This window comes from Cornus florida, unplaced genomic scaffold, assembly GCF_030987335.1.
Source record: "Cornus florida cultivar Cherokee Brave unplaced genomic scaffold, ASM3098733v1 CherokeeBrave_3.0.0_Hap2_Chr10, whole genome shotgun sequence".
NCBI classification, from domain to species: Eukaryota; Viridiplantae; Streptophyta; class Magnoliopsida; order Cornales; family Cornaceae; genus Cornus; species Cornus florida.
Genome location: NW_026775580.1, coordinates 96,679,038 through 96,695,484, shown reverse-complemented (window position 1 = coordinate 96,695,484; position 16,447 = coordinate 96,679,038). Strand labels below are relative to the sequence as shown.

Here is a 16,447-nt window from a genome sequence, read left to right as displayed (position 1 = left end):
ATGGCAGGAGGAGTTTTTGTTCAATAGGGTTCCAACCAGTACGAGGGCGGCGTCACCGCATTCGTGGTGATCACATGTATTGTTGCCGCCACCGGTGGTCTCATCTTCGGCTATGACATCGGAATATCTGCTTGGCATATACTTTTATTAATCAGTAAAGAAGGGTGCAACTTTTAATATTTACATAAAGCTTGTATAACACACACATATATATTCACACACCTTACTCGAGCTTGAACTCTCAATCTCTCCTATGAGAAGTCTGAGGAAATACCATTCAGGTCAAATTTTCAGTGGTTCTCATGGTCATGTTTCTTTCCAAACTGAAGGGAAAAAAAAGTTTTTGAATTTATGCACGTTTTATTATTATTATTATTATGGCAAAGTTCTCATTACCAACCTAGTTTAAGGCACTTTCACAAATGGGGATGTCAATCCATATCTGCAAGAAAAAAAAAATTAAGATTGTTGAGACTAATCATGCTAAATATTTGATTTATAATTGATGTTTTGATAGTTATTAGTAATATGATTATGAACCATAAACGGATAAAATTACATTCAATATGATATGTTATGCAGGAAGTGTAACATCCATGGATGAATTCCTGGAAAAGTTCTTCCCATCAGCGTACTTGAAGGAGAAAAATCTGTCTGGTCACCATTATAATCAGTACTGCAAATTTGATAGCCAGATACTTCAAATGTTCCCCTCTTCACTTTACATAGCTGCACTCGTAGCTTCATTCGTTGCCTCCGAAACAACCAGGGTTTTCGGACGAAGGATCTCCATGCTTTTTGGAGGGATGGTGTTTCATGCTGGCTCTCTCCTTAATGGTCTTGCCAAAAATGTAGCAATGTTCATCATTGGTCGTATATTGCTAGGTGTTGGTGTTGGATATGCCAACCAAGTAATAAAATCACACACACACACACACATATATATATATGAGTAATGCTGCAAATACCGGCCAATTTTTTTGTGTGAATCCAATGAATAATATCCAACAATTACCTCTTAAATTTAATTGTTGACACAATCTGTGCCGGTGTATCTGTCAGAAATGGCACCAGCAAAAATAAGAGGTGCACTCAACATTGGCTTTTCAATGGCCATTACAATAGGTATTCTCATTGCGAACCTAGTGAACTATGGCACGTCCAAACTCAAGAGAGGCATTGGTTGGAGAATTTCCTTAGGTCTCGCGGGTGTCCCTGCTGTCGTGATGAAACTCGGGGCTTACTTCCTGCCAAACACTCCCAATTCCCTCATAGAGCGAGGCGACAAGGACAAGGCAAGAGGGATGCTGCAGAAAATCAGAGGCGTTGAAAATGTTGACACGGAGTTCCATGACTTAGTTGAGGCGAGCGAGACTTCAAAGCAAGTGAAACACCCCTGGAAGAACATCAGGCAACGGAGATATAGGCCTCAACTTGTCTAGGTCCTCCTCATACCATTCTTCCAACAGCTCACCGGCATCAATGTCACCATGTTTTACGCTCCTGTTCTTTTCAAGACACTGGGACTTGGTAGCGATGCCTCCCTTATGAGTGCTGTCATAACTGGCATTGTTAATGTCTTTGCTACATTGCTGTCAATCTTGTGTGTCGACAAGTTCGGGAGAAGGGTATTGTTCGTTCAAGGTGGCATTTAAATGCTCATTTGCCAGGTATCTATCTGTTCTGAAGATTTATGTGAGCGAAAAATGTCATGTCACATTACATAAAATTAATTGGATGTGTCTGCTGTCGGACTCCCTATTATTCTCTATAAATTAACATATATACATTGTTTCATTTTAGGTTGCTGTAGGAGCCATTATAGGCAAAGAGTTTGGAGTTGGTGGAGAAGGAAGCATCAGCAAAGCGGCTGGTGATCTTGCATTGGTGTTTATATGCTTATACGTAGCTGGATTCGCCTGGTCTTGGGGTGCATTGGGATGGTTGGTACCGAGTGAGATCTTTCCACTTGAGATTCGATCAGCTGGGTAGTCCATCAACGTCTCCATGAACATGTTCTTCACCTTCATCATAGCTCAATGCTTCCTCTCCATGCTCTGCAACTTTAAGTTCGGCCTCTTCTTCTTCTTTGCCGGATTCGTGTTCATAATGACTGTTTTTGTCTACTTCTTCTTGCCTAAGATTAAGAACATCCCCATCGAAAACATGAACAGACTGTGGAAGGCACATTGGTTCTGGGGAAAATATATCCCGGACGATGAGGTCGTGCCCAAAGAGATGTGTTAATTTTAGTTTTGGGTCTAAGTCCTCAATCAGGTTATTATATAACCGAGGAGAATTCACAAGAAATGACATGTCACATAATTATGTGACAGAAACCCACTTCAACAAAGCAATTATGTAATTGATATATATATATATATATATGGAACAACGAAATAATATATATATGGAAATATGCAAGTTAACAACAAAACATGAATAACTTTGAAGAACTTTTTATTAAAATATGGAACTTACAACTTTGATCTTTGAATACAACACTTTTGTTCTGAGCCGAGCTCCTTGGATGAAGTAAAACTAAAGACTTAAACTTAAAAATACAATTTGAACTGAGAGCTTTTGGAATGGAAACTAAAATCTAAACTTGAAAATATAAGCCTGCCTCCAATGTCTTGAGGAGCTGTTATTTATAGGACCTCGGAGAAGCCCTGGGGAGCTTTGGATTCCTTGGGGATAAGGATGCAGCAGGAGGCCATGTGCAAAGCCTGAAAGGCTGATTTGAGATAATGTCTTCTGAATGCAGCAGGAGGCCATGTGCAAAGCCTGAAAGGCTGAATTGAGGTAATGGCCACTGACTTGCCTTGGATTCCTTTTTTGAAAAGCTTGTCTGTCATGAACACCGAAAGGTGCTAAAAGCCTGAAAATGGAGAACTGTTGAATAAAATTTTAAACTGTAGTTTTTGCCTTTTTTTTTTTTTTTTTTTTTTTTTGTCGCTATGCAGCAGCATTGAATGACCGAGGTCAGAAACTTTTTTGAAATGAAATGATGATTTTTTGAGAATATTGTTTACTAGAGCTGTTGGGTAAAAATACCAAAACAGTCATCTTCATTGGTTTGGGCCAGATCTGTTTGGGAACCATGGAAATAACCGGAGCCTTCACTTCTGTTGGAGCCCAATTTTGAGAAGGCTATGGGATTGACTTGGGCTAGAGCTTCCATGAGGAAGGCTTCATATTCATCTTGGGATTTTGCTGAAGAAAGCTTTGCTTGGGCCTGGCTTTTGGATAGGAGGAAAGTCGAAGACTCTCCTAAGCCAGAACACGAAATTGCAGGGTGCTTTGAGAACCATTCAGAAATTGCTTCTGGAGTAACATCTTTGATAGAGAATTGGTCCCACCATTTGACTTTGAAAATCCTTCCTAGAAGAGGAAGATTAGAAGGGGATTTGAGGAGTTGGAATTGCCATAGAACTATCCATGACAATGCGAAATTTGCAAAAAATAAGAATGATTTGGGAAATTCGGAAAGCTCAGGAGGAGCATGGAATTTTTCATTGAAAATTGAAAATCCCTTGGACACCGTTTCAGGGATGATTTCTTGGTAGGGACCAAACACATGCCACCAGTCAATGAACCATCTGGGGACATTTAGATTGAAATTCTTTTGGAAAAGGATAAGCCAGGAATGGCTATAATCCTGATTTTGGAAATAAAAGGTATTGTACCAAGCATCCTGATAGTCCCAGTAATTGAAAGTTTGAGGGTTGCGAGGCTGAGAAAATTGCCTCGGAGCATTGATGTTTTTACCCCAGGCTGCTGGAGTAAGGACTTTTTGAATGGTACATGTGGTGTGAGAAATGAAAGACTCATCACCTGGTTTTGAATGAGTTCGAATTTTGATAGAATCAGTGTCCACTAAAATAAACTCATAAAAATTTTGTGTTTTCCGAAAATCGGATGTTGGATAATGAAAACCTTTGACAAAATGATTTTGAGAAAGTAAAATTGGGTTTTGGTTAAAAAGTTCTTTTTCAACCACACAAATGGTTGATGAATTTGGTTTTTGAAAATAACGAGATTTTTTGAGAGTGGGATTGTTAACCACCACTTGCTGTGAAACAGATCTTGCGAAAATTTGTTTATCTGATGCTGAAGAAATTGCAGCATAAGTTTTTTGAAGGGGAGGAAAAACTGGTTGTTGGGATTGTAAGTATGCTTGGATGAGGTCATACTGGATTGGGGACATGTCTATGACATGTTGGGGAATTGTGGTTAGGGCTGAAAACTGGTTTGTAATTAATGGAGATGGACTAGCACACATAACTTCTTCATCTTCCTCAACTTTATCATACCAGGTTTTTTTGGAAGGGTTTTGAGAAGAGGATGATTGGGCATATCCATCTTTTGTTTTGTGGGGTTTTGTGCTTACAACTGAGGCTCCTCTTCCTGTCTTGGGAGGCATAGTAACCACCCCTAAGCTCCTGCTTTTCCCTGCAAAAATTCCCTGGTGAGAACATTAGGAAGAGAATTGTTTTTTCCTTTTATATATTCAATATCAAAGTCAAATACAGAAAGAATAGCTTGCCATCTGGCGAAAATTTGTTTTGAGGCTATGTTATGAACATCTTTCTTTAAAACAGTTTTTGCAGATTGGCAATCAACACGAACCAAAAATTTTTGATTTAGTAAGTCACTTTGAAATTTTGAAATAGATAAAACTATAGATAAAATTTCCTTTTTGACTGTAGAGTAATTTTGTTGTGCTTGGTTGCATGTGTCAGAGGCGAACTGAACTAGTTGTTCCTTGTCACCTGTTTTTTGTTTTAGGATACCTCCATATCCTAATTCAGATGCATCAGTTTCCACAATTTTGAAGGCTTCTGGATCAGCAATAGATAGGCAAGGAAGGTTTTTTGCTTCGCTTTTAAGGATTCTGACTGTGTTTGTATGTTCATCTGACCATGGGGGAGGGGACTTTCTTAATCTTTGGCGTAGTGGAGCACAAAGAATAGATAGATCATTAAAAAACTCAGAGAGATAATTTAGGCACCCTAAAAATCTTTGAAGCTGGGTTTTGTCTTTAATTTCATCAGGGAATTTATCAGCAAATTGGATGGATCTGTTGATTGGGATGACAGTTCCTTGGTGGATCTGGAAACCTAAGAACCTAATCTTGGTCTGAAACAAAGTTAACTTTGATAAAGAAAGGACTAATCCATTATGCTTGATGGTTTGAGCAAAGACATTGAGATGTTTCCAATGAGCATCTATAGAAGAAGAAAATATTAGTATATCATCAATATAAACAATTGAAAAATTCGTAAGATGAATAAAAATATCATTCATAATTTTTTGGAATTCTGAAGGAGCATTTTTTAATCCGAAAGGCATCACATTCCATTCGTAATGGCCAAAAGGAACCGTGAAAGCTATTTTGTATCTATCCTTTTCAGCAATTTGGATTTGCCAAAATCCTGACTTGAGATCAAACTTTGAAAAACGGTTGCATGAACGAGACGTTAGATTAGGTCCTTTTTATTGGGCAGGGGATACCTGATCCATTGAAGAACTTCATTGAGGGGCTTGTAATTGATAACTAATCTGGGAACACCTCTTTCTATTTCAGCATTCTTTTGGACATAGAAAGCGGCACAGCTCCATAGGGAACGGCTTTTTCGGATGAGGGATTTGTTTAATAATTCATGTACTTCCTTCATACAGTAATCAAGAAGTTCCTGACTCATTTGGCTAGGACGGGCTTTGGTAGGGATATCCTTTTCATTGAAAGATTTTTCATAAGGTAATTCAACAATGTGTTGTCTTCTGTGCCAAAAAGCGTTTGGGAGATCAGAGCAAACCTGACTTTCAAGTCTTAATCTGAACCTTTGAATAGAGTCTTGGAGACTTTTTTGACTGAGTCGTTCATCAATCTGTTTGAAGATTAGCTCTTGTTTGAGAAAGTCTAAATGTTTTGTTTTGCTTTCAATCCTGTTGACAACAGGGACTTGAGTAACATAGGAATTCTTAAAGATATTGAGATCCTTGGTGTCTATAGGATGAGCAAAAGGAAAGCAAATTTCTTGTCCAACTAAACTTGTTGAAATGCCTTGGCTATCAACTTTGAACGGGTAGAGAAGAGAAATAAATGGAGTTCCCAAAATAACAGGGGTATTGAGGTCTTTGACAAGGATGAAAGGTGTTTTAATGCAAAGACCCTGATTACAAACATGGGCTTTGGTTAACTTGTACTGGACAGTGAGTCGTGAACCATTAGCACCTTGAAGCCGTTCTTTGGTTTTCTCAAAGTATTTCGTAGGGACAAGTCCTTCATTGATACAATTGAGATCAGCACCGGAGTCAATGAGAGCCACTGTATGAATGGTATAGTCTTTGTTGATGACAATTTTTAGATTAACATGTCATTTCTGAAATGTTATCTGGGTCAGGAGGTTGATGTAAGTTTCATTGTCGTTGGTGGGATTTTCAGAAACTTGTTGTGCAGAGGACTTAGGTAGTAAAGCATCTATCTGGGATTGTTGAAAAATGATTTGGCTTCTGAGGGTAAGAATATTATGAGCAGTGGAATCTTTCAAAGCCTTGCCTTCTTGCTTTAGGAGTGAAATCTCTTGCTTGGTTTGTTTGATTTCTTTATGGAGATCTTGAATCGTAATTGGCATCTAGGGTTGTGTACCAAATCTTTCAAAGATATCAGTAAGGTCGTAAGTATTTGGTATAGTAACGGGAGCTTTGTCATTTCTTTGGCCAATGCTATTGGTGAATTTAATCAAGCATTCCTTGCGTTGATCAAGATCTTCTATTTTGCCAATGAGTTCCAACATGAATTCTTGGTCCTTAGTAATCATACAGATGCATTTGGTTTTGATTGGTTGGTCATCCAAAGATGGGTTGGAAGAATCAGAATCATAATCTGTATTAGCATGATAGTCATCTTCTTGAATACCATTGATATCATGTTCGGATTCGTCATCAGAAGAGTTTAAAAGAATTTGCATCAGTTGGCTCCTGACGGTTTCAGGGAAATCGAGCTCATTGATCTTCTGTTTGGCTCTACAATCGCGTTTGTAGTGACCCATCTTACCACACTTGAAGCATTTTATATCTACTTTTGAGGTGGTAGGTTTCTTTTGAAAATGTTTTGGAGGAGGGGTATTTTTCTGTCTATTTTTCTCAGAGGAGAGATATTTATCTGCAAATGAGGGTTTGCCCTTGTTATACCGTGACCTGTTTTCGTATCTCTTGGGAAAAGGCTTGCCGTAGCGGGTGTGAATTTTTCGTTTGGAATGAGGGGTTAGGTTTTCAAAGCCGAATTGTTGGCAGAAAGTTCCTAATTCTTTTCGGCTAGTGGCATTCTCATGCTTGATTTGCTGTTGGAGTTTGAAGTCGGTGCAGAGAGCAATTCCTTCAGCTGTGATGGTACTAATGATGTCACCATAGGTGAGGGAGTCATAAGGAATATGGCCATTGTGTTTTGATCTGAAATGCTTGCGAATTCTCTCAGCAAAAAGATTGGGGAGTCCAGCAATGAACTTTTCTTTCCAAAAGGCTTGGTTATAATCAGTCCTGGTGAGGACCTTTGAGAGGAAGACATCCTTGTACCATCTGAAATCCTGAAGTTTACGACATCGAAGGTTGGCTAGAATTTCTGAGGTCTTGTCTCTAACAATTGAGAGGTCACCGAGGAATTGTTTGGCGATAGAGAAAATGAGAGTAGCAACTGCATCTTCTATATCTGCACCTTCTTCTGTTTTGGTATTTGTGCCTTCAGGAGTTGTTTTGACAGAGTTAAGAATGGCTTGTCGTTTATCTGGAGTGAGGATGTTGTCCCACCATCCTTTGAGTTGGCCTGTGAATCCTCCTACAAGGAGTTGTGCTATAGCATGATCAGAAGAGTCATTCTTGGTTTTGTAAGCAGTGCTGACCATTGTCATTTCTTGAAGTGTATTGAGAATGTGATACTCAGTTTTGCCATCTATGTTCCATTCATAAATGGTACCACCATGATAAGCAGCTTGGGAAAACTGGCCTCGTTCTTCGATCTGGAGGTCAGGGAAAGTTGGCCTGGGATAATAATTTCGGGAAGAAGTTGGTTCTAAAGTATATGTGTTGGTTCTGGAAGACCTCAGTAATTTCATCAATTTCAGTATCAATACCAATTTCTTGGTCAAGAGTATTGATGGCTCGAAGAGGTCTGTTTGGCGTATCAAGTATCGTGGTTGTGGAGGTCATAAGGGATTCGATACGCTTAATCCTATCCTGTACTTCTTCAATGGCGCTACGTTTTGATAGTTTTTTGGACAAGTGGAAGGGGATTTCATGGGGTATGAAAGGGGGAGCATTATCAGATTGAATGGGGATAATTTGTTCTTTTTGAAGCAAGGTTTCTACGCGAGAAAGCTGCTCGCCAAGTGTCTGGAGGTGTTGGTTTGTGTAGTTATTTTGTTCCATGATGCTTTTGACATCACGGGACGTGGATGTGGTTGTGTCATTGGCGCCTGCCTTTATCTTGAAAGGAGAAGCAGTAAGTGTGACCGTTCCTGACGCCTTTGTCTTGAATTCGATTGCCTCGGCTGGGGGATGGATGGCTTCAAGAACCTCACCACGTGATGTTTGCCAGGTAATGGTGGATTTGGTTGTGACATTTAGGGATTTGATTGTTGGGAAAGGAAAATCAATATTGTTGTCGAGACAATATTTTTCAAACCATGTGAAAAAAGGGGCTGAGAACTTGTGTTGTATGCAGAAAGCATACCACTTTTCTCTAATAAGGATGATTTTTTGAGCTGAAAAGGTTTGGAAATACCATTGTCTTTTCGAATCATTGGTCACAGAGTAGAAATCTTTGCGTAAGAGGTCTTTATCGATCTCATACCTTTTCTATCATGTAGAGCTGATGAATCTGATGATCGGGATCTTCAAATTGAGAATCATTTGGGGATGGGGGAATCATGATGATCTTCATTTAAGGGAGGGTTTTGCAGACCTTTGTTTTGAGAACTAATTTGTGTAGGTAAAGGAGTGTTGCGAAGAGGATGGATGTCTTCTTCCTCAGTCTGTATGCTAACATTGTCCTGGTAGACCGGGTTAGCAACTTCTTTGTTTTTGACACCAACGAGGTTTGGATACCTTGTAGGCATTCCTGAAAATGATTTTCTGGAAGGGGCTTTTGAATAGTTTGAGGGAGTAGCATGAGAGAAAGAGGATCTAAAACTTTCTATTTCTTGGAAAGAAGGTCTAGATCTTTTTATTTCTTGGATAGTAAGTCTATTGGGCCTGTTGGAGTTAAATCTAACCTTTACCGTGCCATCAGAAAATTGAGATATTTGTTCCAACCTTTTATGCTCGATCTTTAAAGGAGGGGCTGCATGCTCGAGAGTCCACTCTGTCGGGAAGGTGACTTCATTCCAAGTAATGGTCCTCGGAACATAAGTTTGTGAATTTTCGTCACTAGCATGAAGAAGAAGGGTTTCTCCTTTGGGAGACTCACAAAGAGTATGGGGGCTGACTTGGGTTGTATAGACTTTACCGACTGTTAATTTTTCTTTGTATTCCTGGTAACAGCAAATATCAGTTTTGGAGGGAAAAATATAACTACAAGTTCATATTTACCAAGTTATCTAATCATATCTTCGTCTTCATCAAATTCGAACATTTTCACTCTTGCTCTCCAAAAAAACAGATCATCAGTCTCATGTATTGCACCAATATGATGCAAGAGTATTATTAAAAGAAGAGAAGTAGAGAGCGTCTCATGTATTGTAATGAAATGATAAATTAATGTAAGAGTATTATTAACTTTTTAAGCTCAAAATTAGTCAAAAATACAATTGAATGTAGGGGTGGCAATATTTGACACGACACGCTAACACGACACGAGATAAGCGGGTTAGGGCTTGGGTTAATCGTGTTCGTGTCATAATCGTGTCGACACGGATTGACCCGCTAACTAAACGTGTCGTGTTCGTGTTTGACCCTGTAAACACGATTATGACACAATTAACCCGATTAACTAAACGTGTCAGATAAACGTATCGTGTTCGTGTAAAAAATGAACCATTTAGCAAAATATGTCGTATTCGGGTCAGATAAACGTGTCTTGTTCGTGTCAAAAATGACCCATTTAGTAAAATATGTCGTATTCGTGTCGAAAATGACTTAAATGTGTCTTTTCGTGTCATGTCAAATCTTGACCCATTTATTAAACATGTTATGCGTGTCATGTCGTGTTACACGTATAATAATCGTATCGTGTTCGTGTCAAGGGTCTTCGACACGATTAATAATCGTGTCGTGTTCGTGTCAACCCTAATCGTGTCCGTGTCGTAATCGTGTCGACACGAACACGACACGCCAACACGAATTGCCACCCCTAGAACCAATGTGCCTTCCACACTCTGTTCATGTCTTCAATGGGGACGTTCCTGGTCTCGGACAAGAAGAAGTAGACGAAAACGGTCATTATGAGCACAAATCCGCCAAAGAAGAAGAAGAGAGCGAACTTCATGGTGCAGAGCAAGGAGAGGAAGGCCTGAGCTATGACAAAGGTGAAGAACATGTTCATGGAGACGTTGATGGACTGCCCAGCCAATCGAATCTCAAATTGACAGATCTCACTTGGTACCAACCACCCCAATGCATCCCAAGATCATGCGAACCCGGATACGTATAAACATATAAGCACCAATGCAAGATTGCCATACCCTTTGCTGATGCTTCCTACTCTAGCGACCCAAACACTTTGCCTATAATGGCTCCTACAGCAATCTATAATGAAACAATTCAAATATACACAACCATATACATTATGAATGTTAAATTAATATCATTTTCATATTGATGAACAAATACCTGGCAAATGAGCATCTGAATGCCACCTTCAAGGAACAATGCCCTTCTCCCGAACTTGTCAACACAAAAGATTGACGACGATGTAGCAAATACATTGATAAGGCCAGTTATAACAGCACTCAAAAGGGAGGCATTGTTACCAAAGCCCAGTGTCTTGAAAAGAACAGGAGCATAAAACATGATGACATTGATGCCGGTGAGTTGCTGAAAGAACGGTATGAGGTGGACCATGACAAGTTGAGGCCTATATCTCCGCTGCATGATGTTCTTCCAGGGGTGTTTCACTTGCTCTGCAGCCTCGCTCGCCTCAACCAAGTCTTGGAACTCAGCGTCAACATGTTCAGTGCCTCTGATTTTCTGCAGCATCCCTCTTGCCTTGTCCTTTTCACCTCTCTCTATAAGGGAATTGGGAGTGTCTGGCAGGAAAAAAGCTCCCGGTGTCATCACGATGGCAGGGACAGCTGCGAGACCTAAGGAAATTCTCCAACCGTTTCCTCCCTTGAGCTTGGAAGTGCCATAGTTCACAAAGTTGGCAATGAAAAGACCGATTGTAATAGCCATTGAAAAGCCAATGTTGAGTGCACCTCTAATTTTTGCTGGTGCCATTTCTGATAGATACACCTGCACAGACTGTGTCAACAATGATCGGCTAAATTTAGGTTTAACAAGACTAAAGAGTTTTTTGTTGGACATTATTTATTTAAAAAAAAAAAAATCCATCATTGTTTACCTGATTAGCATATCCAACACCAACACCTAGCAATAAACACCAACGATAAGCATTGCAACATTTTTGGCAAGACCATTAAGGATAGCGCCAGCAAGAAACACAGTCCCTCCAAAAAGCATGGAGACCCTCCGGCCGAAGACCCTTGTTATTGCAGAGGCAAAGATGGAAGCTATCAGTGCAGCTATGTAAAGCGAAGAGGTGAATAGTTGAAGTATCTGACTATCAAATTTGCAGTACTGATTATAATGGTGACCAGAGAGATTTTTCTCCTTCAGGTCCACTGATGGGAAAAACTTCTTCAAGAATTCATCCATGGATGTCACACCTCCTGCATAACATTGAATGTACAATCATGCATTCACTATAAATCAGGCATTCTATTATAATTTTCATGCAGACAAAACATATTAATTAAAGGGAAAAAAAAGCACAAGTAATAGGGTTTAACCTATGAAGCACAGACACGGATACGGGACACGGGTACGACACAACACGGATACGGCGACACGGCAAATTTCAAAAAAATACGACACGGACACGGTAGGGATACGCTCATAAAATTATATATATATATATATATATTTAAAATATAATTACTAGAATCTTGTACAGGTAAATAAAACAATAGCAAAGAACATAATCAATTTCAATAATTTCATCTCTGTTATAAGAAAAATATAGACAAGACAAAACAGAAAATAAATAAAAAATAAAGTTGATCCAAATTCCAAACGAAGATGTGCAGAAGAGACATAGCTATAATGAACTAAATATGTATATGAATAAACATATATACTTCCAGTCTTTCACAAAATCTTGTTCGCGTAACTTAAATATATATATATATATATATATATATATATATATATATATCTTGTTCATGTAGAGAGATAATTGAAGAAGATGAGAGACTGAGAGAGGAGTGAGAGAAAATAAATTTTGTCTCACAGAAGTGTCAGACCGTGTGTCCGAGCCTTGGACACGCGTGTCCAATAAAAAATAATATTTGGACACTTCACAGAAGTGTCGGACACGTGTCCGAGCCTCGGACACGGGTGTCGGTGTCCGAAAAGTGTCCGACACTGGCACGGGACCCCTGGGAGGAGTGTCCGTGCTTCATAGGATTTAACGAAGAACTCTGTTAAAAACTACATAAATTCAAAACGTTTTTTTTTAAACAACATGATCACAGAACCACCAAGGCATATATATGTAACGACCTGAGATTCCAATGTTGTAGCCGAAGATGAGACCACCGGTGGCGGCAACAAAACACGTGACCACCACGAATGCGGTGACACGGCCCTCATACTCTTTGGAACCATTTTGAACAACACCACCTCCTCCTGCCATTGTAGCGCCAAACTAGGGTGAAAAGAAACCAAAAGATCTCACAGTTGAAGCTTTATTGTCTTGATGACAGACCCTTTGATTTCTTTTCTTCTCAAGTCTCTCTTCCTTGCTACATTCAGTGAGGAAATCTTGTTTCCCTTCCTCTCCTCTCTGACCTAGCTATTAGGTTTATCTCAAATGAAGTAATTGAACTTTATCAAGGTTTTGAAATGATAGGTAGCCCAGAAAATTCGGGAAATCTCGACACTTGTTAGTTAGTTAAAAACAAAACACGCCATCGCCATCTTAGTATGTGGCTATTCTTATTCTCATCCAATAATATTTATTTTCGCTATCAATTTCATTCAAACTAACCAAGCCAAGGATTGGTGGGTTGGAATCTTATCATTAGATGCAATGATCAGTCTCCACTTTCATTTGGATGACAGCAGAGACGGAACTAGCTAAAAGGCGGCTTAGTGGGGTAGCTAAGAGGCTTAGTGGGCAAGTGCCCCCACCCCCAATTTTGCAACCAACTAGTTACTGTGGTACAAGAGTTAGACCTAATTCTTGATTTGGTGTCGGACTAACGGGACAGATGGTACAACTTACAATGACAATGTTTACAGAACTTTAACATTAGTTTATACACTATATTATGGGTAAATTATATTGACATCTTCAGAGTTTTAAGTAAATTAAATATCATACAAATTTGGTTCTGGGGAAAATATATCCCAGACGATGAGGTCACCAAATAGATTAAGTTCTAGTTTTGGTGTATGTCTAACAAGGTCCTCAACTAATCAGGTACAATAATTAAGGAGAGGGCATGCACATCAAGCAAGGTCACACATTATGTTCTTGTTCATTAGATTTTGCTCTCCTGTCCATAGATATACAAATAATAGAATCATGAAATGAAATTTATCTTTGCTTTTTTCGTGTTCGTTTTCATGTTTTTTAACACACACTGTTCCTGTTGACCGTGCATATTACAGGACTAATTTCAACATGAAATAGATCGAATACCATGCTCTATGTTGCTACCGTATAGAGAGTGCTCTACACACAGACTATCTAAGAGAACCAGAAGTGCCACAAACGTAGAAACTTTGATCGACTGATATGGCTTACATCTAGTTTTTCAATAATTTCACACTTGGAACAGCTCAAAATATACAAGCAGGATGGAATTACATACCATGTCGTAGATCGCAAGAATAGAACAAATGGAAAAGAACTTTTTCCTACTCACACATGTTCTCAGCCGTGTTGCAACTTGAAGAAGAGAACAACATTGCTGGTGAAGAAACTTCTAAAGAAACTATGTGACAGAGACCGACTCCAACAGAGTATCAACGTACTCTTTAAGCTTTACCTTTGTAATAGCACCTTCTCTCCTGCTTTCTGGAACTTCTTGCCCATTTTTGAAGAGGATCAAAGTTGGCAAGCCATAAACCTCGTACTTTTCAATTAGTTGAGGATTCGAGTCATGATCAATCTTTACGACTATTAGTTTTTCTTTGTATTCCTGATAAATAATATAAATATCAGTTTTGGGGGAAAAATATAACTTCAAATACAGATTACTAAGTCATCTAATCATATCATCTTCATCAAAATTCGAACATTTTCACTCTTGCTCTCCAAAAAATAAATCATCAGAATCAGAAGTTACAACGCTCTGATACATGACTGAAAAGCAAGAAAATGGGAAAGAAAGAAGCAGAAAAGAGAGAACTTCGTAATGCTCAACAATCAATTGAAGAGTAGGTTAAAAATTTACAAAAGAAGAAGAGAAGTATTATAAATAAAGCACCAAAGGTAACGGAATAATCTAGCCATAATTAAGTAGATTAAATATTTATTGGATTGTTACAAGCTCGTAAGGAATTTAAGTTTAATTCTCGACATGATTGAGTTAATTAGAGACTCGTTAAATACGTAAATGACATTGGGTATGATTAAATTTCTAGGCACTATTCTAATTCTACAATTTTGTAAAGACCATACAAGATAATTCTATGAATGCACACACATACATATGTATGTATAAATATATATATATATATATATATATGTATATCTATTTAAATCAAGATATCAACTGTGTCGATTCTTAGAAAAATAATTCGAATTTCAGTATTACCTAAAATTGTAGAATTTCAGACTAAAAAACGTGAACGACAAACTGGAAAGTAAAATTAAGATGAACAATTTAACATATTCAATCCATAGAATCGTAGACCTTCATAAACAATGAAAAAAAATCTATTCTGAGGTACTAGAATAGTTTAACATGAAGTCTCATGGTAGATAAACTGTCACTGACTTATTAAATATGGTATGTAAATTAAAATTAATGCAATAAAACCCAATATTCGTTTAATTTACTTCTAAAATCAATGCAATCCTATGATTAATCACACAATTGATCAGTTCGTTTATTGAAGAAACTGAAAAATGAATTTCAATTCAAATAGAAACTGAATTAGAGACCGAAAGAAATAGGGAATGATTCGAACCTGAGCAAGCCATTCAACAGCGGGAGAGATCAAACGGCAAGGACCACACCAATTGGCGACGAACTCAACGAGAACCGGACAATCAGACCTCAAAACAGTGTCCGAGAACTGGCTCTCGTTAATCTCCGTGACACCGCAAGTTATTGCTGATTTGCGAAGTGACGAAGATCGACGAAACCCTAACCCTAGTGTTCTTCGATTCTGAGGACGCAACGATAGCCTCCTCTTCGGCGAAGCTGTGAAGCAACTCGTCTGGAATTTAAAGGTCGATGTCACTGTAAGAACCGGAGAGACTGGTAATCTGACAAAAGTCATCGAACTGGAAACAATTGTCTCCATGTTGGAGCGATTGCGAGCGAGATGAGAGAGAAAGAGAGTTGCAGAGCTTCAAAGCATTATCGTGAGAGAACTTTTGTGCTCAAAGTTCAAACTGATTGGAAGGACGAGAATGAATTGCGTAGACGAGGCCTTACCTCAACAGACTCAGCACTGAGTCAGCTGGAATAAATCAAGGAAAAATAAAAAGGAAAATGATAGAAAAAACTGATAGGGCTATTTTGTAAAAAAAAGAAAAATCACATAAATTCATTTTTCTTAAATTAGAACGAGTTTTTTGCCATTTCTATTTTATGTGAAAATTGAATTCATTTTTTCAATTTATAAATATAATAAAACTATTCAAATGTTTTAAAAATAATAAATAATATTAATATTTTAGAGAATAAAGAAAATATTGCTTAAAAAAATTAATAAATAAAATATACAACTTGGACATTTATAAAATGGGAAGGCCAATAAGCGGGTTGGGTCTGATTTGGGTTGGATTAAAAATGAGCGGGTTAATGTGGGTCAATACCCATATTCAACCCGTTTATTCATTATGTGTGTCTTAATAAGACGCAACTTAATTATTTTAAAAATAAAATAAAACTTAACTTTGGAGGTAATAGACATTTATATTGAGAGGTAAAACACATTACATTAGTAATTATAAAATAATTTAAAAGTATTTCTTTTAAATTATAAA

General features: G+C 38.2%; 1 protein-coding gene and 2 pseudogenes across 1 annotated transcript; 1 reads left to right on the top strand and 2 right to left on the bottom strand.

Moving 5' to 3' along the window:
* On the top strand, positions 1-2,247 carry LOC132278181 (sugar transport protein 10-like; annotated as a pseudogene).
* A 192-nt stretch (positions 2,248-2,439) lies between these two features.
* Positions 2,440-13,840, bottom strand: LOC132276100 (sugar transport protein 11-like; annotated as a pseudogene).
* Positions 13,841-13,988: 148 nt separating this feature from the next.
* LOC132276101 (thioredoxin X, chloroplastic-like) lies at positions 13,989-15,907 on the bottom strand. Its single transcript, XM_059777365.1, has 2 exons — positions 15,421-15,907; positions 13,989-14,426 (listed from the first exon to the last, which is right to left on the bottom strand). The coding sequence occupies exons 1-2, from the start codon at positions 15,757-15,759 to the stop codon at positions 14,220-14,222; spliced, it is 546 nt and encodes a 181-aa protein (XP_059633348.1). The 5' UTR covers positions 15,760-15,907; the 3' UTR covers positions 13,989-14,219.
* Between the last annotated feature and the right edge of the window lie 540 nt (positions 15,908-16,447).